The following is a 25,975-nucleotide window of genomic DNA, read 5'->3' on the forward strand; positions in this document are numbered from 1 at the left end:
CCAAAATGTTAGAATGTACCTAAAATTAAAAAAAAAAAAAAGAACATCCACAGAATTAGAATTTTGATCCAAAAAGTTGAAGATAAAATTTGACTTTTTAATCCCCCAAATTCTGATTATATCTCCATAATTGTACATTTTATCCATTAAATTAAATCCCAATCAGAATTTAGTTCTACTATAACCCGTGTATGTTCATCCATTATCTTTACCGCTTTTCCAGTTCAGGGTCGCGGGGGTCGGCCGGAGGCGATCCCCCGCTGTCATTAGGTGAGAGGCGGGGTTACACCCTGAACTGTTCCACCAGCCAATCACAGAGCAGATCAGCCATGCTCACATTCACACCTACGGGTCATTGAGAGTCTCCAGTTAACTTAACTGGAATGTCTCTGGAGGTCTGACCGACAGGGATTCGAACCAGGAACCTCCTCGCTGTGAGGTAACGGCGTTATGTCTCATGTTTGTTATTCTCTTTAATAATTCATTTGTTTTTCTGAATCCACCTGACGTAAGAGGAAAAAGAATCAAGACTGGATTCACTGTAATCAAAGTCTTCAATCATGACTTTGAATCTGAGAATAAAGTTATGATGTCATGATTACGTCATACCTTTTAAAAAAAAACAACCTTTGCTTCTTTTAATGATTAATTTAAAATGTATAGTCATGATGATGAAATTATTTTAAATTAAAAGCTAGAAATAAAAAAATGTGCCCTTTTTTGATCATGACTGACTTTTCATGAATCTTTTTTTTAACTTTCTTGGCAGAAGTGGGCGTGTCCACACAGGAGACGAGTTCAGAGAAAAACACACATACCTGAACGTGTGTGTGGATCAAACAATCGGAGGTAAGAGAGGAAACATTTTTAGTGATGAGCACTTAAAACGAGAAACGAGAGTTTTCCTTTCGTCTGTTTTCAAAAAGACGATTTCAAGTCGAGCGGCTTCACTTCCTTTGCGGCGCCGTTTTCTTTTTCCAGTTTGTTTCTGTAGCGTTGGAGTGAATGATTGTGTCTTCATGGAGAGAAAGACGACAACACACACACACTCAATCCACACACACTCGTATCTGCTCTCAAAATACATTCTGTACAAAAAGCAACCCTGAGTCTCGTCAGTGAGACGCCTCACAGCCTCTCGCTCTTTCATTCACAAAAACACAAGACTGCTCCGTCCTCCCGATCTCACACACACACACACACACACACACACACACACACACACACACACACACACACACACACACACACACACACACACACACACACACACACACACACACACACACACACACACACACACACACACACACACACACACACACACACACACACACACACACACACACACACACACACACACACACACACACACACACACACACACACACACACACACACACACAGCTGTTCACTCTTTAATTTTTTGCTCGTTCCTGGAATCGTGTCGGCGATGTCTGTGTTGTCGTGAGTGGAATGGAAACCCTCGTCGTGACAGAGAAGTGTGGAGATGAAAGGAAAAGGGGGCTGAGGGGGGGCTTGGGGGGATGGGGGGGGGGATGGGGTGTTGGGCGTGATGGCTGATGCTAACAGTCTCTTTTTTTTTCTTTTTTTGTCCCACGCCCGCCCGCCAGAGCTCACACGACGCTCTCTTCTGCACGACCCCGGTCGCCTCTTTTTAACGCTGGCTTCCCTCCGTCTCCCGTCCCCATCAGGAGTAGATGGTGATGACCTCACTTCCTCCCCCTCTGACCAACAGGACGCGCTCCAGACCTTCAGTCAGGACCTCGAGGAACTCCATGTCTGATCGCAGAGTTAAGGAGGGTTGATGATCTGATGAGAAGCTGTGTCGTCACCATGGCAACGTAGGTCCTGTTAATAAAAGCAGGAAATGACAAAAACAGAAAAACTATAACTATAACTACTTGGGACACCAAGGAGAAGGAGGAGGAGGAAGAGGAGGAGGAGGAGGAGGAGGAGAAGGAGAAGGAAGAGAAGGAGAAGGAGAAGAAGAAGGAGGAGGAGAAGGAGAAGGAAGAGAAGGAAGAGAAGGAGAAGGAGGAGAAGAGAAGGAAGAGAAGGAGGAGAAGGAGGAGGAGAAGGAAGAGAAGGAGGAGAAGGAAGAGAAGGAGGAGGAGAAGGAGAAGGAAGAGAAGGAGGAGAAGGAGAAGGAGGAGAAGAAGGAGAAGGAGAAGAAGGAAGAGAAGGAGGAGGAGGAAGAGAAGGAGGAGGAGGAGGAGGAGGAGAAGGAAGAGAAGGAGGAGAAGAAGAAGGAGAAGGAGGAGGAGGAGGAGGAGAAGAAGGAGAAGGAGGAGGAGAAGAAGGAGAAGAAGGAGGAGGAGGAGGAGGAGAAGGAGAAGAAGGAGGAGAAGGAGGAGAAGGAGAAGAAATCTCCATCATTAAAGATCTCATGATGTTAAATCTTTTTAAAGGATACAGTTCTCGTCTCCATCTGTGTTCCTCGGGGGTCCGGGCATGTTGAGCAGCACCAGCCGAGCATCATGGGATTTATTGACGATGACCTCGTTGAGCTTGACGGCCGTGTGCATCCGCCTGACGTTGGAGTGATCCCTGGAAGAAGAAGACGTGTTTAAAGAAGAGTTTGAGCATCTTAAAAATGGCCGCTCCTGACGGTTGAGGGACTCACGGGCGCATGCTGAGCATGTCTCTGAAGCCCTCGGGCGTGGAGCACCCAGAGTGCATCGCTCTGTACTGCGACGACTTCTCTTTGGTCCAGGTCATCTGGACTCTGCGGTGGTGCTCCGAGCTGCTGCCGCTGCTCACCGGCTTCTCCCTCTCGGCGGCGTCCACGTCGTCGTCGTCGTCCGAGCCGATACTCGTCAGCCGCAGCATGGAGTTGCGGTCTTTCACCAGCTGGGCCTGTTTGTGTTTGTTTGTGGGATAAACACACTGAGACATTTCCTCTTCCATCTCGACCTTCTTTCTCCTAAACCTCTGCTCGCTCGCCCCCCCCTCCCTCTCCCCTCTCTCTCTCTCTCAGAGACAAAACACCAGCTGCTCTACTCTACTTGGATCTGGAGGAGAACTACAGGGGGGGGGGGGGGGAACTTCAGCGCCACATTTCATGAGAAGACCCGAGTCAAATGGAAACCGGGTGAAGTCGGAGAGGAGCCCCTCCTGGAGTTTTCTGCAGGTGTGAAAACAACGTGAAGGCCGTTTCCGTAAGCGGAAGAAAGCTTTCTTTTTAAGGACATTTGACTCGGGTCAGAATATATCTCACCTTTTTTTATTGGACTTAATTGAATCCTTCAGATAAAAAACTAAAAACAACGTGACGTTTGTTTCAAACACTACGTTTTTGTAAACATTTCTGGCAGCAGAGGTCGACGATCATCCTCCAGCAGCGATGACGAGTCAAACGTGTTTTTATAGGCAACATTTTAAGATGACGAAATGAAAGATAACACGCAGCCACGTCTTTGAGTCTTCTTCTGAAGGATTGAGAGGAAAACCTTTTGGATCTAAGAACCTCTTGTCTGCAGGGAGCTCTACCTAGAGGAGTCTCTACAAGTGAAAAACAAACTTACATCATCAAAACTCCAGCGTACCCGCTGAGAGCACCGGAGACAAGAAAGAAGATGACACAGACTTGAAGATCAGAGCTAAAAGGAAATCCTACCGCTGTTTATTTAAAGAGGCAGAACACAAAACAATCCTGTAATGATGTGATGTCATCATCCAGAGTCCATCGATTAGATCACATAATCCTTCATATTTTGAGTCCAGGTTAAGTGGAGCTGACTCCAACCTGTGAAAGATTCTCTTCCCTTTACGTCTGAAACCCCATTTCAGAAAACGTTTGGATGATTTAAAATGTCAAAATTATTTAAATCTAAAGCCTGACCGATAAATCGATATTAGCGTATCCAGAGAATATCGGTGTCGGCTGACTTTATCGCAGATATTTCTTAATTTATTCACCAGTCAAAAAGCATTTCATTTGAGTTTTCATTGTTTTAAACTAGCAGTTCTCTTTCACCAGCAGAGGGCGCTACATGCATCATCACTCTCCAGATTTTCAAGCAGTGATGTACAGTTACTCTCCAGTTGAGTGACCATCTTGTCTTCATTATAAATCATTTGATAACTGCAATAAATGTGAATATCTACATCTAACTTTTTCTACAGATCGAACATCGATTTGAGAAAGATATCGGTCGGTATCCAGCTTCTGATTCCTTCATCGTAATTTGCCCAAAGCCGAACGTTTACATGAGTTAATGACATCAAACATCGACATGAACACACACAGAGAGGTTTTTCTACCACAGGTCAGCTCTTCTAAACGTGTCTACAGAACATGAGAGTGTGTGCCTCTACCTCCGATCTGTCTCCACCACATGGTCTACAGTTTTTCAATCAAACTCACAGCTGACCTCACCTGAGACCTCGTAGCTCCACCTGCCTCTGGCCTACTGCTGCTGATGCCAGGATATCCCTGACAAAATGATGCACGACAATCACAAACACATCACACCAGCACTTAGCAAAATTAAAAATCCGTGTTTGTAATGCCCCCCAGGTGCTGCGGAAAAGTCGTTTAAAGAAGAGTTGCAATGCACCGTGGGGAGTCGCTTTAAAGTGTTTGGGGTTGTTTTAAACTACAGGTGGAGACACTTCTGTGATCCCCCTGCCTTTAAGCTCTTTATTTAAACACTGTGTCGGAATCTGAGCGAGCTTACCTCTTTCTCCCGGTCGGATTTAGAGAGGCGCATCTGTCGGAGCATCTGAGACCTCTGCTCCATCATCAGCGTCCTTTCATAGGTGTATGCACTGATGTCACTGTTGTGCTGCGAGGAGAACAGACACAGGGTTTAGTGTTAAACCTTGAGGCGTATCTTTACTATAAACATGATGTGTTGTTTGGGTTCTCATCATTTTTTTAACAACATAAATATTTTATTATGGCTGTCAAATGATTACATTTTGAAATTGTGATTAATTGCTGAATGTCAATAGTTAATCGCCATTAATAACTTTTTTAAGATTGTTGGAAATTCCATTATTTCACACGTAAAAAAAATTGTTAAGATTTTATTTTGAAATATTGTACAGTCTTAAGCTGAGAGGACTTTACTTGCTGTTTGAATTCAAAACAGCTTTTATTTTGAAATAAATAAAAAAAGTAAAGACCTTCTGGTAGATCGAGGTTACGACATTAACTTAATCAAAGAAAAAGAAACTTGTTATGAATAAAAAATAAAAATAAAAATAGGAGCGCTGATAGCCTAGCGGTTAGATTGTGCACAACTGTTGGTTCAAATCCGACCTCTGACCTTTGCTGCATGTTATCCCCCCGCTTTCCCCTCCCAAACATTTCCTATTTCTCTTCAACTGTCCTCTCTTATAAAGGCAAAAAAGTGAGAAAAAAACAACCTGTGTCATTTTAAACTAGCACATCGGCCGGGGGTGCTAGCACTGCTAATGTTAACCACACTCCGCAAAACCAATTTGGTGTTGTTTACCTGCAGAGTAATGCACGTTGTAAACAGCCAAAGATTTCAGCAGCAGTCAGTGTAACTATTGAAGAATGTGATGATGCTATTTGAAATACATTGAGCTCCACGTTGACAGTTTTCTAACTTTTTAACTCGTCTGAATTTAAACTTCTGTTTCTTTGACCGGTGATTAAGTCACTAGGAACATCCCGACACATCAAGAATACGACTTGGTCCAAAGACCCTCTACCAGTGTGACCGAGCGTACCATCTCCACCACTTCCACATCCGCCTCGATCCGGAGGTGGTAGAGGAAGGTTGCCAGGTCCTTCTTCATCTGGATTGAGTTATCCTCCATCTGAGCCACCGTGAAGATCCGCATGCCACACTTTCTCCACACCTGAAAAAAGAGAGACCCGTTAAGAGATGCAGGAGTTTGTTTCACATGACTTTAAAAACACTTTGTAAATAGAAAGGAGCGTTTTTCATACTTTGTGTTGGCGCAGCAGGAAGGGCAGCAGCATGAGCATTCCTCCGTCGTGGACGATCCACCACACGTCGATGTAGCCCTCTGTGCACGGCTCGCTGTTGCTCGGGAACAGGGAGATGTTTTTGGGCACCAGGAGGGCCAGGTGGGCCGCCGTCGTCACCCGCACTGTGTCTGGAAGGAAGAGAGGGGGCGCTGTTAGCCTGCAAACTGAAATGTCACACATTCACTTCCTTTTTCTGTTGATTTTTTTAAAACTGTGGGGCCAGAGGAGGGAGTGGGGGGGAAATCTCAGGAGACAGGAAATTACATAAAAGGGATGCAGTGTGATGTCATAGACAGGCTTTTATTTTGAAATATTGTACAGTCTTAAGCTGAGAGTAGTTTACTTGTTGTTTGAATTCAAAACTGCTTTTATTTTGAAATATTGTACAGTCTTAAGCTATGAGTACTTTACTTGTTGTTTGAATTCAAAACTGCTTTTATTTTGAAATATTGTACAGTCTTAAGCTATGAGTACTTCACTTGTTGTTTGAATTCAAAACTGCTTTTATTTTGAAATATTGTACAGTCTTAAGCTAAGAGTAGTTTACTTACTGTTCGAATTAAAAACTGCTTTTATTTTGAAATATTGTACAGTCTTAAGCTAAGAGTAGTTTACTTACTGTTTGAATTAAAAACTGCTTTTATTTTGAAATATTGTACAGTCTTAAGCTGAGAGTAGTTTACTTACTGTTCGAATTAAAAACTGCTTTTATTTTGAAATACTGTACAGTCTTAAGCTAAGAGTAGTTTACTTACTGTTCGAATTAAAAACTGCTTTTATTTTGAAATATTGTACAGTCTTAAGCTAAGAGTAGTTTACTTACTGTTCGAATTAAAAACTGCTTTTATTTTGAAATATTGTACAGTCTTAAGCTGAGAGTAGTTTACTTACTGTTCGAATTAAAAACTGCTTTTATTTTGAAATACTGTACAGTCTTAAGCTAAGAGTAGTTTACTTACTGTTTGAATTAAAAACTGCTTTTATTTTGAAATATTGTACAGTCTTAAGCTAAGAGTAGTTTACTTACTGTTTGAATTAAAAACTGCTTTTATTTTGAAATACTGTACAGTCTTAAGCTAAGAGTAGTTTACTTGTTGTTTGAATTCAAAACTGCTTTTATTTTGAAATAAAGTAAAGACCTGGTAGATCGAGGTTACGACATTAACATAATCACAGAAAAAGTCACACGTTATGAATAAAAAACTAAATAAAAATAGGAGCGCTGATAGCCTAGCGGTTCGGTTGTTAGGCAACTGTTGGTTCAAATCCGACCTCTGACCTTTGCTGCATGTCATGCCCCGCTCTCAAAGAGTTTTTGTGCATGTACGAAAAGGCAGTAAGAGATCAGGGTTAGGAACTCACTGATGAAGGTCTTCCAGGCCTGGGGGTCCTCGCTCTGCCTCCAGGCGTGCGGCCAGCCCATCACCACCGTGTTGGGCTTCATCCCCCCGAGCCCGCTCGACTGGATCATGTGACTGATGCCTTCTCGCGGCTTCTGGGCCACGATGCACTGAACGAAGCCCTTCACCCGCTCCTTATCCATCAGGTGCTTCAGAGTCTGAAACGAGACGATTTCTGTAAATCCATAACGCGAGTCATCGAGCTAAACCCGACGCTACAAAACGCTTTTGAGGGGGGTTCTGACCTGTTCAGCAGCGAGCGCCTCCCCGTAGCTCTGCAGGAAGTTTCCCGAGACGACTGTGCCGACGATGGTCAGGCCCTTCCCCGCCTTCAGCTGGCTGGCGAACGTCAGCAGGCGGGGAGACTTGACGTGGGCGTCCTCGTCCAGTTTGAGTAAGACCAGCACCTGGGGCCTGTGGGAGGAGACTGGTGTGTGTTACTGATCAGTCATCGTAACACAGAGCAGCTGTGATGACACAGCGTGGCAGGATGTAAATATAAACAGAGTCTAAATAAAACGTCAGAAGGTTTAAAAGAAGCTTTCTAACACACTACCTGAACATAAAAATCATCGCTGGACTTTCATCTCATTTAAATGTGTTTGTCTGTATTGTTGCTCATGTTTTGCTATTTTGTATCTATTTTGTTAATTTATTTGTTTGTTTTTTTTGTCTTTGTTTATTTGTTCTCGCTTTAGTTGTCATGTCTTTATATTCTTGTTTCATTTTGTTCACCTTATCACAAAAAAAAAAAAAAAGGTTTAAAGGAAGGTGAAGAGTCTAAAAGGTGTTTTTTCGGACTAAATAGTTTCTGGGGACTTTTTTTGTGATCAATCTTTTATTGATTTTTCATGTTTAGGCAGTATAGACATTTATATATCACATGTTTTGAGGTCATGAATCAACATTATGAATTCATCAATAACATTAGTAAACAAAACAAATTCTGAATTTCTCTGATCAGTAATCATGTGAGTGTATTTATGTGTAGCTGCACATTGTGTTTTGTGAGTTCTAGGGTTGTGATGTCATTAAGAAGTAAAACATGCAGCCATTTTGGAAGGAGGTTACAGAAGTAATGGGTGTCATGTTTAGAATAAACGTGGACTGCTCTTTTATCATACTATACCTGGGCAAAAATCCCGGACAATCTCATGTCAGACGATAAATATAATCTACAAAGTCCTTCTGGTTGCAGCTAAGAAAGCAATCACACGGAAATGGCTGCAGGCAAACCCCCCCATCAAAGGATGATCAGTTAGCAATAAATCAACAAAATACACTGCATGGAGAGACCGACCTTCTCATTAAGTTTGACCAATATATAAAAGTCTGGAAGAAATGGAATATGTACTGTACTGAATGTAATCTTAATTGAAAAACCCTGATTTGTGTATTTTGACTAATGTATGCTCCTTTTTATTCCCTTCTTTTGTCTTGTTTTACTCTGAAAGTATCCAAAAAAAAAATAAAAGAAGTAAAACAGTAGGAGCGCAAGGTATATGGTGGTTTAAGATTTTTTTTATGAAATAAGGGCAAACTTGTGCTACATCTCTGCATTACCCAAAACATATAAACATATGCAGAAATGAGCCGACCTGATTATCTGAGCGTTGGACAGTGTATGTTTGTTCCTATCTTATTGTTTGTTTTCTTGATCATGTAATATTTGTGATGACCTGTGCTGCTGCTTTCTTAGCCGAAAGTCTTTGACCTCAAAGGGTTAATTTCCTGGTTAAACAAACAAAAATAAAAAAGTGTGTCAGTGTGTGATGACAAGCAGCACTCAGCACTGTACCTCCAGTTTTTGGTGTGCGGCGGTCCCTCCTCCAGCCTCAGGAGGGCGTAACGGGCCGCGCTGAGCGAGAGACCCCGGATCCCATCCCCCCACTCCTTCTCTGCGCTGTCAAACACACATGGACACATGAAATAATAAAAATTACACTGTAAAAATATCTTCAACTCCCAAAACACACAAAAACAAAACACACAAGAAAAAAATCAGAGATGATTTGAAAAACATTTTGACACACATCACTCTTGACCATGCTGTACATGAACTATCACGTGGTGGTTGGAGGAAGACATCGCCATGGTAACATACCCGTGGTACTCAATGTACTTGTAGATCATGCCTGCGATCACCATGGCAACGATGGCGTAGTACCAGGAGGATATGAACATGAGCGCCAGGCAGATAGTCATCCCCAAAAACGACAAGGTCCTGCAGACACACATGAGAGGCACGGGTCAGAGTGTGTTCATCGTGTGTGTGTGTGTGTGTGTGTGTGTGTGTGTGTGTGTGTGGTACCAGTGATAATAGGAGAAGCGGGGCCTCCAGTTGGGCGTCCTCAGGAGAGTCTGGAGGCCACAGGCGAGGTTCACAAACAGGTAGCACATGAGGAAGAACCTGAAGAGAGGAAACGTTATTAAAGGAGAACGCTCCAATAAAAGGAAGACTCACTACACACACGCACGCACACACGCACACACACACACACACACACACGCTGCTGCGTCTCACATTGTTAGAATCGGAGCCACCAGGTCCAGAGAGGCGATGAGGATCCCCAGCTCTGCGATCAGAGCCGTCAGCAGCAGCGCCCAGGTCGGCTCCCCGTTCGCCTTCCCGTGACCGAACACCTGAAACAAACACACAACTGAGCAATGACTCAATACACACACACACACACACACACAAAGGTGCATTTAGTCGATTATATTTCATTCATATGGACCCCGACAGATGACCCATGCCTCAGATTTAAAGGTAGTAAATCTAGGAGGGTCAAAAGGGGAAAAGGAAGTTGTGATATTTTGCTTTGGCCTCAGGAGACACTTTCAAAGTTTTAATGATTAAAAAATAAAATCTGCGGCTCTAACCCGGAGGAAGGGGATGATGTTGTCCTTGGCGATGGCCTGCAGGAGTCGGGGAGCGCCCGTCAGGGACTGAAGACCTGCGCCGCACGTCGAGAAGAAAGAGCCGATCACGATGACCCAGGGAGAGGGCCAGGCCAGAGTCCCCACCACCAGGTTCCCTTTGACCGAGTCTCCAAACCTGACAGAGAGAGAGAGAGACCAAGATTTAACACCTGTACACCAAACGACAGCCATCTCCTCTCTCCATCATGAAACAGAAAGCGTGTGAAGGGAGGGATTAGTGCAGGGGGACTGACTTGTCTCTGAGGACGACCCCGTCGATGCACGCGCCGAACAGGACGACACTGCTCAGGTCTGAGAGGACAACACTCAGGAAAACACTCAGCAGTAAATCCCATCAGAGTGCCAACAGGAGCATGAAATAAGATTCTGTTTCAGCACAAAGTGAGAGTCATCAAACAATGTTTAAAAAAAGATCACGACTACAGCAGCACAGCGACTCGTCTGTTTTGATACAGACATTTTCTCTGTTTTTTTGTCAGGGAGTTTTTTTTTTTTTTAGAAAAGCTTTCTTTGTGTTTTTGACTCAGAAGTGTCTGAACAATTCAAATACACGTTTGAAAAGGATACAGACGAGGGTGGTGGTGAGGATGGCGAGGATGGTTCCTATTGGGATGGAGCGCTGGGCGTCTTTCAGATCGCCTGAGCGGTTTGAACCGGCCATGATTCCTAGAGGAAAAAAAGAAAGATATTACATTTACAGGACTCCTGTTATGAGGGGTGGGAACCACAGGGTGACTATGACAGGATACATTACGATGTGTTAGTCTTAGACGTGATAGACAATGTGTAACGACATAATGTGATAAGATTTGAGCCAATGAGAATGAGATTTGTGGCCCATTGTAACATTAATATCAGGATATATTATAAGGATACATCAAAACATCTGATTTACTCTTATAATAATTCATCTTTTACGTTCTTTCAAAGAAAAGAAACAAACAGTGTTTACCTGTGACGGAGGGGAAGAAGATGCCCACCAGCAGGGTGAAGGAGGTAGTGATGTCAGCGAACACATAAGGCTGATGGGTGGAGGCCGGGTGAGCGCCGTTAGACGAGTCGAGGGAGACCTTCTCCACCACGTCGCCTTTGCTGAGGTAGGAGCTCCACAGGTTCTCTGTGAGGAAGACATTGATGGTTTATAGAGCGCCACAGGAATGAGTCCTAAAACCCAGAAGTAAGTTATGGCGCCATGGGGTCTAACGTCTAAAAGTCAACGGGGATTTTGAATGTGTTTGTGGTTAGACGCCTGAAATAAGGTCTGTGGTTAACACAAGCTGAAGAGATGTTGGTGTTTTGTTAGACCACATAAACTACGTTAGGTAATACCCCCACTTGTGAAGTTTGAAGTTTTTACTCGTCTTTAAAAAGGCGGTTGCTAACAAGCGGCTAAATGTGACTACAGCGGTCGTCGGGGACATTAAACGTCATCACGCCGGACACAGAGGGCGGGAACTCTCTCACTAGTCGGAGATGTCTCCTGTAGGTTTAATCTAAAAGGTGAATATTATGTTAGTAAACTATTTATTAAGCTACGTGGATTAGTTTATCGGAGATCGTTTGAAGCTGAACGCTAGTGACGTCACAATCATCCGACCGTTGTGTAGTTAGCTTTAGCATAACGTTAGCTTTTTACTTCTGTCGGCCGCAATAACGCTTCAAACGTCATAAAAACGGCGTTCATCTGTGAAGATTATCCTGCTGAACAAAATGCTACAGAAACGTGCGTTTGCCACAGAGCTTATTTTCTGCAATGATCTAAAATCCCATAGGAGAATTCTCGTTAGATGCCATGGCGATGCTACTTCCGGGATTGGCCTACAAAAATCCGTCATATGGTTTGTTCTCCAAAATAAGATAAGATAAGATAAGATAAGATAATCCTTTATTTATCCCACAACGGGGAAATTTACATTGTTACAGCAGCAAAGAGCAAAGATTGCAAACAAAAAGTGAACACAGTACAATTTAAATAAAAAAATAAAAATTAAGAATGTACAAAAAAAATAGACAGATACTAAAAATAGATTTTTTTTAAATGAAAAAAAAAATATATATATATATATATATAAATAAAAAAATAAAAAAATAAATAAAATAAATAAAATAAATAAAATAAATAAAATAAATAAAATAAATAAAATAAATAAAATAAATCTATAGCTATATATACATAGCTATAGATATCCTCAGCTGTGACACAGATCATGCTCAAACATGTTTACCTGAAATAACCCCGCTGGCCAGCCCGGGGATTCCTAAGATCTTTGTGAAGTTGTTGGATGTGAAGTATTTGTCGCAGGAGGCGTTGAGCTCCGAGCCCTCGCAGAACTGCTTCCAGAGATACGTGGTCTTCTCTGCAGGCGGGGGGGCCAGGCTGGGGTCAAAGGTCGGGCCCATCGTACCGTTATCTAAAGGGAGGGAAACAGCAGATCACAAAAAGGTAAAAATAAACTCCTATACTTCAAATATGTGGAATATTGAACTTGTAATCGACTCCCTACCGTTAATCATTGTGTAGTTTTCTGCCTCTCCTTCCGCCTGCTCGCCGAGCTGCGTCAGGAACTTCTTCGCACATTGGCTATCTAAGATTTCGTGGCCGTTGATTGTTCTGTTTCCCAGCACGCACACGCTGCAGAAACAAGCACTCATGTCACTCTTAAAAAACCCCGGAGAGAGAGTGAGCGTTGGATTTTTTTCCAGAATATATAATTGCGCTCCGGGGACTTACTGGAAATCGGGAGGTTTGAAGGCGGAGACCAGCGCTCCGATGTAGATGGACACGATGGAGACGATGACGCAGGCCAGGAAGATGGAGGCCAGCTTGTTGACGTACTTGACGCCGACGAAGACCAGCAGGGACATGAGGAGGAGGCAGATGGAGCCGTAGACGCGCATGTTGTTCAACATGGCCGCCCCCTCGCCCTCGGGATGTTTGGACTCAAATATGGCCGCCTTAGGTGCAATGTACATCTGAAAGGCGGAGGCAGACTTTAGACTCTTTTATTGCCAAAGACTATGTATGAGAATTGGATGTAGTCTTTGTTTTTACAGGTTAAATGAATGCAGACTGTTTTTTTTTAACCTGCATTCTTTCTAACGGCCAGCAGGGGGCAACTACAAACTCCTACTCATCTGTGGATTCATTACCTCAGTAAACATTTTATTAAGAAGTTTGTGGTCTAAATTGCAAGTTTGAAGTCCTCACAATACAGCATGATGAGTTACAGCTAGCACAGTGTCCAGCCAATCAGCAAAGAGGTCTAGTAATGAGTCATCACCTTCCTTTTCAAATATGGACAAATTTAGGCATAACTCCTGGTCCCAATATAATCAAAACAAACGAGTTCTAATAAATGTTTTACCACTTTATCAGGTTCAATCAGTAGAGAAATTAACTTTTGATACCAATTTTTGGCTTTATATGCGACTTTTCACACTTAAATGTAGAAATCAAGTATATCCTCTGAAAATAACTCTGTGAGTCATGACTGTCTACAATGGGTGTAACACCCGAGTCCCACTGTCTGTGATGCTTTCAGAGTCCTATCTTCACTTTGTTTACAACGCCAGGACGGCCGGCTGACTCCTCCCCTCGCGTATAAAAGTTGTTTAATTGAGGGACTAGAGAAAAGAAGAATAACATACTGTACTCACTGCTTAACTGTGTTTCTAGATCACGCTCATTTCAGGTAAATTTACATGCAGTATGAAGATACGAGCATAATAAAGATCGCTAGCATTAGCATGCTAACACAACAATGCACCGCAAGTTGTTTTGGTTTCATGCTGGCGATCAAGGGCGACATCTGCTGGATCAAAAAAAAAATCACATATAAAGCCTTTAAACATGCTGTAAACATGTTTAATTCTGCTGTAAAAATGGGCATGTTAACATGGGCCCTAATGGGGATTCCTTTGCTTTTGGAGCCAGCCTCAAGTGGACACTCAAGGTACTGCAGTTTTTTTTACATTTCTGCATAGGCTTCATAGTTCAACACTGGAGGTTAATCACATCTTAAGTGAGTTTTTGCGTAAACATTCAGCATCTTGAGTCCACATTAAATTAATAAACACACCATGAAGAATGAGGAACATACAGTGATGATATCAAGACTTACCAGGAGGATCTCGATGGCTCCCAGGATGTACATGGCTCCAGCGAAGGTGGTGCCCAAGTAGAAACACAGGCCCACTGCCCCACCAAACTCCGGACCGAGAGAGCGACTGATCATGAAGTAGGCGCCGCCCGCTGGAGGTGGAGCAGAGAGGACGAGAGAGAGCGAGAGAGAGAGAGAGAGAGAGAGAGCAGGGTAGTTGGAGAATATGGAAATGGAAGAGGCAGAGGGGGGGTTGAAGAGGAGGAATAAGTAAAATGAAAGAGAGAAAGAAAGATGATGGAGAAGAGGAGATGGGACATAAAAACAGAGAGAGAGAGAGAGAGAGAGGGAGAGAGAGGGAGGGGTGGATGTTAGTGACATTATGGTGTTACAGGAGGTAAAGAGAGAGAGAGAGAGAGAGAGAAAAAGAGGACAGCTGATGAGAGGAGTGGTCCTATGCTTGAAGAAATAAGCATAAAGTTCTCCATGAAACATCGGAGAAAGAAGACAGAGCAGATCTTTGGTCAAATAGTATCTGCAAACCACCGTTTGTAACCTCGAAAACAAAGCGTCGGTGAACCTGGATACATCTGAAGTAAACTCAGTTTTCTTAGGAGACGGGGATTAGACCGAGAAAATGTGAACGAAGCACAAGTAGTGAAACAAGGACTGTATTGACAGACCGTCTTCATGAACGTTTGGCTGTGTAGGTAGTCGGTGCAAGCTGCTTCATACGACTTATTTTTACATTTATGTAAGCAGCAGACGTGTCGTCGTCTCAGTACTTATGAAAGCAAAGGAGGGGGTCAGGTGACGTAGAACAAAGAACAAATAGATCAGCTCGAGGAGAGACGAGGGGTTGTGTCCCGTGTTAACCAAAACATATTTTTAACTTGTGGTTACTTTTCCCCATCACCTTATTCTAAGTTAACTGAGTCGAGCTCTGCTGCAGCTCATTCTGTTGAGAGGATACCTCACAATTCAAAACCATTTTTGTAAAGTGACAAAAGAGTAAAATGAAGAAGAAGTTGCTTTTTTTTTTTTTTTTAGACCTTTTTTAAACTTTGCATTGGAGAGTACGCCAGTTTTAGGCCCTGTTTTTATCAAGTGGAAACCACCGGTGTGTAAAATGAAATCAATGCGGACGTACAAAATAAATGCAGTCCCTCAAGTGACCGCTTAATTAGTGGAGTGACGGACTCGACTGCAAGTGGTCACGTTGTAGCAGTTTGTCAGGAGGCTTTAACTCGGCTCCAGCTGAACAAAGTTTGATTGTCAGCTTTTCCCAATATGGCAACCGCCATGGACAGACTTCAAAAACAGCCCTTCAGAAACCAATGTGTGACATCACTCTGGCTTCATCCATTAGTATTTACACCCTGCACGTTTTACAATTAAAATGAGACTTTTAGACAGTCATTTAGAAATCAAGAACTTGGTTTTCAATGATGTAATCTTTGGAGTATTAGCGACCAACATTTGGCTTATCAGTCCTTTGATCGAAAAAGAAAATCAGCCAGAATTACATCTAGACGAGTACACAAGACGAGTTAAGAAATGAAACAACAGGCTAAATTTGCTGATACAATTTGAACCAGTAATAAAACAGAGAACATGGAGGAATCAACAGTAAGAGAAACTAATAATCCACTACTGATCGTCAGCTCAAATTCACTGTTTGGCTTCCCTTTCACAACAAAGACATCCACGTGGTTGTAAATGAGACCGAGGCAACAAAAACAACGTAAATAATTCAGCCATATGAATGAGATGCTGTAGAGTTAAGTGTGTGTGTGTGTTTACTGACTACATTAAGCAGAAAAACAGTTTGTTTTTAATCCACCTACAGGATGATTCTTAAGTGTATCAGGAAGCCAAACACTTTGAATGATACTCTTACATTGACCCAGTCAGCTACATTCATACAGTATTATATCTACCATCTGAGACTAGATGGTGAGAAAGCATGGAGCTGCTCAGGTGAGAAAAAGACAGCATGGGATGAAATGTCGTGTTAGATTAACTCTCTCTGTGTGTTACGGGGTTTGGTTGTTTTTTTTCTAAATGTCACATGCTCGTGGAAATATCACACTACTTTGACATTTCAGGTATTTGTCGACAGGCGTTCCAGTGAGGGGGGGGCAAAGTCAGTTATCCTGGAGCGGGCGGGGGGGGGGGTTTCTTTAATGTGTGTGCAGACAGACAGGGAGAGGCAGACAGAGGGAGAGACGGGACAAACACAAATAACACTCATTAGAAAAAAGAAGAAATAATAAAAAAGGACAATGGATTTGATCAGTGCTGCCACCTGGAGGAGGAGCGGGGGAAAAAAAAAAGCTGAAAAAGTCAACATGGGTGGTGTAAAGATAAAAATGGCCGTCGAAATACATTGAGTTGTCATGGAAACAAACTCCAGGCTTTATCGTTGAAATGTCTTCCTGCATTTACAGCTTCTTTTACGTGTACAAATGACTTCCCAGAAGCTAAATGGAAGACGTTATTTGTTAAACAGTCACAATGACATCATCACAGGGAGATCATGATACATTCAGACTTTGTCACAAAAAGAGCTCGATTCTAAGTTCAGTATTTTGAAGCCTCCTGAGTCTGTCAAGAAAGATGAGGATGATGTTACCACGTTGTATTACAGAGAGGTCTTCAGAGCACAAGGAAATCCAAAATATGACTCACAAAAAAATACCTTAAATTGATTTTAAACTTCACATATTATTCAAAATCCACTTCATGTTCCTCTAACTCTAATATGTGTCTCTAGTCCGTCTACAAACCCCCCAATGATGAGAAAAGTCCATCCTCTGTGTTTTCCCTGTTCCACTTTTCAGAAAATGTGTGCTCAAACAGGCCGTTTGGATATTTTCCCTTCATGACATCACAAAGGGCAGTAGCCCCTCCCCCAGGTGGGTGACACTCCCACAGCTAGGTGTTTGGTCTGCCTTCTCACCGTAAACAATAGGACATGGAGCGAGAAAACCCGAGACACATCCCCTTCCAGAGAGGGGGCGTGGTCATTTACATATTTAAAGGTACAGACACAGAAACAGCCCGTGTGTTCAGAAAGGATGAATGTGAAGGAGTGGACGGTGAAGAAATACCTGGTACAACTCCGTTAGTGGCGATTGCACTCATGGATATGGCGGTCAGCATCGTCTGCAGAGAGAGAGAAACACATTTAGTGTTTCATGTCTCTCTCTTCCTGTCTGCTAACACAGCTGTACTCTTTAGGTACTCACACAGCAGCAGCACATGAAGACGATGACGAGGCCCTGCAGCACCCCCGCCATCCCCACCACCCAGGTCAACCTCAGGAAGAGGATGACGCCGAAGATGTTCTGGAGGCACGGCAGGTAAACGCCCATAAACGTCCCCATCTGAGGCGACTGGAGGGAAGACACGAGGAGGAAGAGAAGCAAGGTTCACTTTTTGTGAGCGACAAACTACACACAAACAAAAAAGAAACAAAGGAATAAACATTTAGAAAATAAAGCTGTGATTCCCAACCTGACCCCTGACTGCCAAACCTCGACAACGCCTAACGAAGTACTTTGAGATTTTGAAATTAAAAAGAAATTTGACATTGAAATATCTAACAATGTTTTTTATTTGACTACTTACGTTTCCTCAAATATTTCTAAAAGTTATGAAACCCAGAGAAATTCTTCATTTTAGAGTTGTAATGGGATAAGTTGTCATGACAGAGCCGCCATGACAGACATGTTAGTCGTTGCCGTGGAAACATCAGATGTTACGTCAACTGCTAGTGAAAGCTGCCGTACTGTTGTTGCATGTGTTACTTGGATAAATACATGTGCAGTTTAGTTTCAAAATGTTTTCATTCAGCTGAGCTTCTCTCCCCCCTCTCTCTCCCCCTCTCTCTCTCTCCCCCTCTCTCTCTCTCTCTCTCTCCCCCCCTTCTCTCTCTGACTCTCTCTCTCCCCCTTCTCTCTCTGACTCTCTCTCTCCCCCCCCCTCTCTCTCTGACTCTCTCTCCCCCCCTCTCCCCCCTTCTCTCTCCCCCCTCTCTCTCTCTCTCTATGACTCTCTCTCTCTCTCTCGGTATGACTGCACTGCAGCAGTCTGGTTCACCACAGACTTATGTTAAGGCTCAACCTGAACACACAGTGCGGCCACGAGACAGGATGACAAATGTTTTGGTTCAACTTCCTGAGCCGTCTGTGGTGAATGTGTCCAATCCTGCAAACATGCCATGACCCCTCCCTGAACCCAGACAGCAGACTCTCTAATCCTGACCTGAGGGTCACATCCTCCTGATGTTACACCTCCAGTCAGTGAGACAACAGAACAATGGTGGAAGATAGAATTTCTCTCTTCTTGTTTGCTTTTTGTACACGTTCATTATTATTCGCTGAGTAGCTTTTTTTGTTGAACAGTGTCTCACTTTGAACGTGGGACATAAAACGGTTGATTTGGACACACAGCAGGGTGCGGCGTACCTTTCCTGCTTTCTTCTTCTCCCCGATGCTCTCGGCCTCCTCGTGTTCCTTCGCCCCCTGAGTCAGGTTGGTGTAGTTGGCCAGGCGGTTGAGCAGAGAGGACACCTTCGGCCGAGTGTCCATCTCCTCCTGTGGCATGAAAAGAGGAGGGGGGGGGGTAAGGACAGGGAACAGAAATAAGAGAGGAGGAGACGAGAATAAAGAAGGGAGAATCAGTGGAGCACAGAAAGAGAAAGATGGAGGAGAAAACAAATGGTGTTTAAAAAGTTGAGGAAAATGGCTCGTTAGAGGGGTGGGAGAGAGGAGACAGAACTGCTTCCAGGAAACTTCAAAATCTATGGAACCTAAAATTATCTGCAGCCCACCAGCCAAACGCTCGTTTATTTTAGGCTGGAGACGAGTTTTGCCAAATCAACAGCCGTCGTGTGGAGCTTCTGTTTTTAAACTACTTTGCTGTGTCACAGAACAGGAGGAGGAGGTGAACGTTTCAGAGAAGGCAGAGATTCATATTGTACCTCGAATAAGGCCAGGTTTCTGTCGTAGAAGTCATCGTCGTCCACGCCGTGAGTGTTGTTGATGTACACGCTGGAGATTTTGGAATTCCCATCACCTGAACACATAAAAAAAAAAAAAAAAAAAGTTCATGAATAAGAAGGAAAGCAGGAAACAATCTGCATCTTTCAGGTTTCACTTTGTGTGTCCTTGTTGAGCTTTGGAAGAACATTTGGAAAGATATTAAAGGGAGTAAGTGTTGGCAGGAAGTGTCCAAAGATGTTCTTAAAGTATTCATCACATTCTGTAACATTGTGTTATTACTAGGGCTGTCAGTTATGATTCAATTACTTTAATGATTATTTGCTTGCTATTTTGTCCCTTTAGGCGCACCGTAGATAAGCCTCCTCAGTGTCTCCCTGTTGTCACGGTGACGGAAAAGAAAGAAGCTGTTTTCATTTACTTTTTCCGTGGTTAAGTTAATGTCTTAACCTTTGACCTACCAGAAGGTCCTTCATTTATTTCAAAATAAAAGCGGGGTTGAATTCAAACAGCAAGTAAATAACTCTCAGCTTAAACAGAACAAAAATTCAAAATAAAAGCCTTACCATTTTTATCTTTAATGTGAAATAATGAAATTTCAAACATGCGATTAATCACGATTAACTTTTGAAATTTTGCGATTAATTGCTTTTAAAAGATGTAACTGTTTGACAGTCTATCGTAGGATCAGTCTCTCAACAAACAATGAAATCACATCTTCTTCAGTCTGTGTCTTTAGAATTCAGCTGAACATCCTGAAGCCGCCTTGAATAACTGTGACTCAGCACTTTTTTCATGACGTCATCGTATCTAACCGGGATCCAGTTGCACTCGATTCTCACTTCTCTCTCAGGGGCAGACAGTGACACACACACACACACACACACTATTTAAAGCAATGGCCGCCGTGTGGCCGGTCGAGTTCTGCCTCAGTCAGCACCTGAGTCAGCAGCATCACTTCCCTCCCTGCTTCGCCACACGCACGCTAACGGCCGCTAACGCTCGCGTGCAGTGTCACACTTTACAGACATTTATACATAACTTAACAAAAGACCAATAATTATAATCCATCGAATCCTTTTCTGCATTGCTATCATCCCTTAATGGAGTTTTTACACTTTAAAAAAGGGAAAATATTTATTACGCAATTACGTGTTGATGTAGAGGCGTCGATCGCCTAGTGGTTATGACGCACGCCCCATATATGGAGCGCAGTGGCCGTGGGTTCGAATCCGACCTCGGCCCATTGCTGCATGTCATCCTCCACTCTATCCTCCCAAGATTTCCTCTCAACATGTTTCTCTTCAACTGTCCTATTTAATAAAAGGCTAAAAATATCTTACATTTTAAACTTAATTTTAAACTAACGTGTGTGTGTGTGTGTGTGTGTGTGTGTGTGTGTGTGTGTGTGTCTGTGTGTGTGTGTGTGTGTGTGGGGGGTTCTGGCTCCAGAGTCTCGGGTCCTATGATAATAAAAATATGGAGTCATGAGAAGTTTTTAGGACTAAGAAAAGACAAAAAACAAAAATGGAGACCAAAAAAATGAAGACAAAAAGCTGGATGACGAGGCGCCGGTAGCGAGTATTGAGCGTGCCCCCATGAACGGAGGATATGGTTGGAATCCGACCTGTGTCTCCCCTCTGACTCTATCCACGGCCCTCTCTCTAAATAAACCTTAAAAATAAACCTGCATGACACGAGCTGCTGGTAAATCCCAAAATGCATCATCAACTTTCTCTCTCTCTCAGCTGGAAACCATAAAAACAACCAGGACATTAACTTAGTACAGTAACTAAAACAAACAAAAAAAAAACAGCATTTGGTAGGTGGGTGGTAACTTCCCATCCTGTTTGCACTTCTTTATTTGGACAAAGACGGCGAGTGTGAAACTCAGTCACCTGTTCTCATTCAGCGGCTCAAGTAGGAAAAGATTGACCAAAAACGAGATCATCAGGCACGGTCTGATATGTTGACAGCATGTTTACTGAAAACACTTTAACTCTATTCATGGTAAAAAACAAACATTCTTTGCATACTTAGAAGTTTTTGGATAAATAAAAATGTGTGGGCAGACACTTTAGTTCAACCATGAGATCCTGAGAATGTTGGACGCCTAACCTGTTGGGTCAGGTGAGGAGTTAAAGGTAACAAGAGGCCACATCATCAGAGAGAGAGAGAGAGAGAGGCGATGACATCACTCTCACAGATGTCGACTCAACAGCACTCGTGTACCAGTCAGACTGGACTGACTTCCTCCCACACACACTGAATAAGCCACAAAGTCAGTGAAGTCATGTTCTCTGTGTTGTTCTCTGATTTGTGGTTGCTGCTCGACTGAGCGTACCCGTTTTACATTTTTGTATTTTTTTTTTTGAGTCCGTCTGTCTTGTAAACTAAGCACACTTATGTAGGCTACAAGAGGTAACCGGACTTGGATCTGGGCCAGGATCCCTTATGGGAACCGCCCTAAGGCTGAGAGTAATTCATACATTTTGTATAATTAGGGGTGTGGTCGATTTGACTGACAGGTCGGAGCTCTGCGCCTGTTTTTAAGATTCTAAGTAAGGTCGAGGCAGCGTTCTTCTTCGGGCTTCAAAACGCCTCTCCAGAAACCAATGGGTGACGACACTGAGCGTACGTCCATGTTTTATACACTCTTTAAAGTCGATGGTGGATATCGGCTAACAGAAATAGTGATGCCTCAGAGTTCCTGCTCTGCAGCGTTTACGCTTAGCTCCACAGGAAGGAAGCAGCCGCTGAATGTGATGCTGAAACCTCCTGCAGCCAGGTGTGTGTGTGTGTGTGTGTGTGTGTGTGTGTGTGTGTGTGTGTGTGTGTGTGTGTGTGTGTGTGTGTGTGTGTGTGTGTGTGTGTGTGTGTGTGTGTGTGTGTGTGTGTGTGTGTGTGTGTTCGATTGCTATCTTTAATCGGCGGATCACAGAGCATTTGACCTTTCTGAAATGACCCCCCTCCACTCTTCCTCTTCCGTCACCTTTCACATTCTTGACTCGTTCGTTTCAGCAGCATTGTTCACCTCCCCGGGTCGACTGCCGTGCCGCCGCGCCTCCCTCTCTTTGTTTCTCTGAGCGACATCGCTCGATCGAAGCTCAATGGGATTAAACGGCTCCATTTCTATTTGTGGAGGCTTATTAAGCAACGCGGGGTGTTCTTACTACTATGCGGCCGCTTAAGTGGATCAAAGCAGTTAATACAGTTACATCTCTCAGCCGTTATAGCCCCGCCCCTCCTCTTTGAATACTCTATAAATCAGATCTTCTGAAACACTTTTAGAGAGTGAGTTACTGCACACTAAACATCTGTAGAGTCGCAGTGCTCCAAGGGTAACGAGTTCACATTTCCCACAGTCTTTGAAAGAAGATTTCATGTCAGACTTGGACTCCAGAGTCCACGTGAAAAGGTTGCTGATGTCAGCTGCTGTGAAGTAAAGAAGTGTATGTGCTCTGTTGGTGAGCTCATGACAGCCGTGGAGGGAAGTGAAACCTCCACTATGACCACAATAAATGATCCAGAGGACACATTAAGATAAGATTGAAATAGATAAACACTTTATAAATCAGTGCATGAAGTCACACTGTTAACACATTATTAAAGACAAGACATGAGAGGAGACTTGACAAAAATGAAACCGTAAAGACGATTAAACACTTGGCTGATCGGTTAGCCAATGAGAAGGCAGCGCTGGTTTACTGTGACAGTGTGCAGCCTGTACTGGAACAGAGGATGTGTGAGGTCTTTAAACTGTAACTAATGAATGGCTCCGTGTGTGTGTGTGTGAGTGTGAGTGTGTGTGTGTGTGTGTGTGTGTGTGTGACTCAAATGTCAGGATGTTCAATTGGACACCAATTTGCAAGAAAGTTAAAAATAAACTGCATGCTTATGATTAACGCAGCCCCTTAGACATTTTTAATACTAAACTATGTTAAAGAGAATCAGACTTTGTACCCTTTAGGGAGCTGTGGCTCAGTGGTCGCAGAGGCGGTCATCTCTTTGATGCTCAAGAAAACCTAAAACGTGATTTTTTTCACGGGAAGTTCTGCAATTATATGAAGCATCTACCTCTTTTCTTTTTTGCTTACATATATAGATTGCGATCTATCGTTTAACTCTCGTTATCCTTCTGTGAACTTGAGCCAAATTTTTACATTAGTTTACATTAAGCATTTCACTGCTACTTGGAAAACCTTTCAGTTATATATGTTTATATGGGACGGACCGATATCGGATTTTTGGGGCCGATACCTCAACCGATACTAGGTAGATAAAAAGCCGATATCTTTCTTTCGACCTTTAGAGATCGATCGACATAGACACACACATTTATTGGGTAGATCCCTCAAATTCAGTTATCAAACACTTAAAAACCTTTTTTTATCAGAATCAGATTTATTGGCCAGGTATGATTACACACACAAGGAATTTAACTTCAGTGAACTGTGCTCTCTTATGTACAGGTACAACATTAAATATCAACCATAAACTTATACGACATTATATGAAGACAAAAAAATTTTTGTTACAGTTGAACAAAAGCCTCAATTGGCCAGAATAACAACAGTGCACTGAAACAGTTAACAATCAACTAAATTATAAATAAAAACTATATTCCAAACTTCAAATGAGTAAACCTAGTTATATCGGAGATCAGATTTCCTGATACCGATAGTCATGAGATGTTCTAATATCGGCTGGTACTATCGGCCGGACGATAAATCGGTCAGGCTTTAATACAGACATAAAATATGATCGACTGAAAAGTATTTTTGCTGCTTTTTTTTGGAGTTTTATTGAAATCAAATGGCTTCAGAGCCGTCAAAATGTAAACAGGACTCTCACTGGTTGGAATCCTGAAATGTGTTGTCCAATGTGTTACGAGGGAGGACTGGCATGCTGACACGTCTCAAACATGTGGATTAAACTGTCAGTAATGGGCTTAGGCACAGCGACGGGTTTGTTATGCATACTAGATGTGTGTGATCTGGTTCTCACTCGGTCCTTTTGTCCGCTTCATGGAGCACATTTGAAAACGTGTTAAATCTTGCCATGTGTACTTTGAAAGTGCAGCGACAGCACATTACTTATATGTGAATGGCTGTGTGTGTGTGTGTGTGTGTGTGTGTGTGTGTGTGTGTGTGTGTGTGTGTGTGTGTGTGTGTGTGTGTGTGTGTGTGATGTTCACCTTGCTCTATGCTGCTGTGTTCAGGCGTGTCGGCCCCTCCTCCTCCTCCTGACGCCTCGCTGAGCGGGTCACTCCGATTGACGCTCTCCCTGGAACCGAAGCGCACGCGGGCGCCCGAGCGCGAGCTGATGTCGGGCGACGTGTCGGACAGCCCCGGGAGGTCCTCCGCCTTGGTGGGCGTCACGGTGAAGCGCACTGAAGCCATGGCAGCTCACTTTGGGACAAAGTAGAAATGAAGGGGGTGTTTTGCGGGACGCAGGGGGGGACTAGGTGTGGCACTGCGCTGATCTGTAGCTGTGCTAGGCTATCTCTCAGGTGATGTTTAGGTAATGATGGCCTCCATGGTTGGTTCTTTTACTCCTGGAATTCTCCATTTGAGCAGAGATGTCGTCTGTCACCGAGCATGTGAAAGAAAATCTACAACTTCTTCTCTTTCTCGCCTCTTTCTGATTCTGAAATAAAGCAAAATGTGCAGATATGTAGTCTTAGTATCAGACACACAAACTAACAGATTTGAGGATGTCCCTTTAAAGCTGAATCGTTCCCTTTCTTCCCTTTAAACTGCACCGTAACACTTTGATCTGTTCTTCCCACTCTGTCTCGATTCTTACGGCTGAGAATAACAGTCACATAGCTCGCTGTCCTCTCTCAAGTAAAACGTCTAAAATTGGTCTGGCATGCTCTCAGGAGATAAAAATGTCTTTCTGCTGATAGCACCCATCGATGGCCACAAGCAGGGTGGGGGATGGCATGGAGTGAAGAGAAAAGACAGGGAGGGGGACGATCGACAAAGAGAGAAGAAGATAAAGAAGTTAATGTTGGTAACGGTTATGGGAACACATTTTAAAATATATATGTGGGCAAGAATGTGGCACTAATCTTCAGATTCATGTTAATATAAATATGCAGCAGAGCCTGACAGATACCAGTAGGCTGATACTATCGAGCAAATCACAAATAGAAATCAGTTTCTGCATGTACGCCGTCTGATACACACCGATATGACAAGCTTTTTTATAACACAGGTAAAATACACAATACTGACTGAAGAGTGGAAAACAACATAATGAGATCATAGTGGCCGCATGCAAACACTCTATCCACCGTGCAGCAGTAACAGGATATTTAAACCTCACTCCCCCCTCCCATTGGCTCGAGCTGAATTCTCCGGATAATATCCTGCTGTGTTCTCACATCAGCTCACTCTGACTTGCTGCAGAAAGAATACTAGAGGGGTCTGTCAGGAGAAACTCCGGGTGAAATATTCGGCTGTTTTTAGGTCACACATACAGCTCCTCCTGGAAATATCAGGAGTTTTATTCCAGGAGTGTACATCA

At 43.2% G+C, this 25,975-nt stretch overlaps 1 protein-coding gene across 5 annotated transcripts; it reads right to left on the reverse strand.

Annotated features, from left to right (window-relative positions):
- Positions 1 to 628: 628 nt before the first annotated feature.
- Positions 629 to 24,951, reverse strand: LOC132958703 (solute carrier family 12 member 6-like). Of its 5 annotated transcripts, none has more exons than XM_061031700.1 (27): positions 24,639 to 24,951; positions 19,423 to 19,517; positions 18,908 to 19,036; positions 17,687 to 17,833; positions 17,549 to 17,603; positions 14,457 to 14,587; positions 13,067 to 13,308; positions 12,840 to 12,967; positions 12,561 to 12,746; positions 11,288 to 11,452; positions 10,903 to 11,001; positions 10,569 to 10,626; positions 10,276 to 10,450; positions 9,917 to 10,035; positions 9,704 to 9,802; positions 9,497 to 9,616; positions 9,191 to 9,295; positions 7,638 to 7,806; positions 7,355 to 7,550; positions 5,951 to 6,120; positions 5,728 to 5,859; positions 4,704 to 4,811; positions 4,403 to 4,459; positions 2,648 to 2,880; positions 2,438 to 2,571; positions 1,386 to 1,803; positions 629 to 1,048 (listed from the first exon to the last, which is right to left on the reverse strand). In XM_061031700.1, exons 1-26 carry the CDS (start codon positions 24,841 to 24,843, stop codon positions 1,712 to 1,714), a joined length of 3,549 nt encoding a protein of 1,182 aa, XP_060887683.1. In that variant the 5' UTR covers positions 24,844 to 24,951; the 3' UTR covers positions 629 to 1,048; positions 1,386 to 1,711. The 5 variants fall into 5 exon arrangements, with proteins under 5 accessions (XP_060887683.1, XP_060887681.1, XP_060887684.1 ...); XM_061031698.1 differs by having other exon boundaries at positions 629 to 1,063; positions 1,384 to 1,803; XM_061031701.1 differs by lacking the exon at positions 4,403 to 4,459 and having other exon boundaries at positions 629 to 1,063; positions 1,384 to 1,803.
- Between the last annotated feature and the right edge of the window lie 1,024 nt (positions 24,952 to 25,975).

The sequence above is a fragment of the Labrus mixtus genome, chromosome 23 (assembly GCF_963584025.1).
Source record: "Labrus mixtus chromosome 23, fLabMix1.1, whole genome shotgun sequence".
Taxonomy (NCBI): Eukaryota; Metazoa; Chordata; class Actinopteri; order Labriformes; family Labridae; genus Labrus; species Labrus mixtus.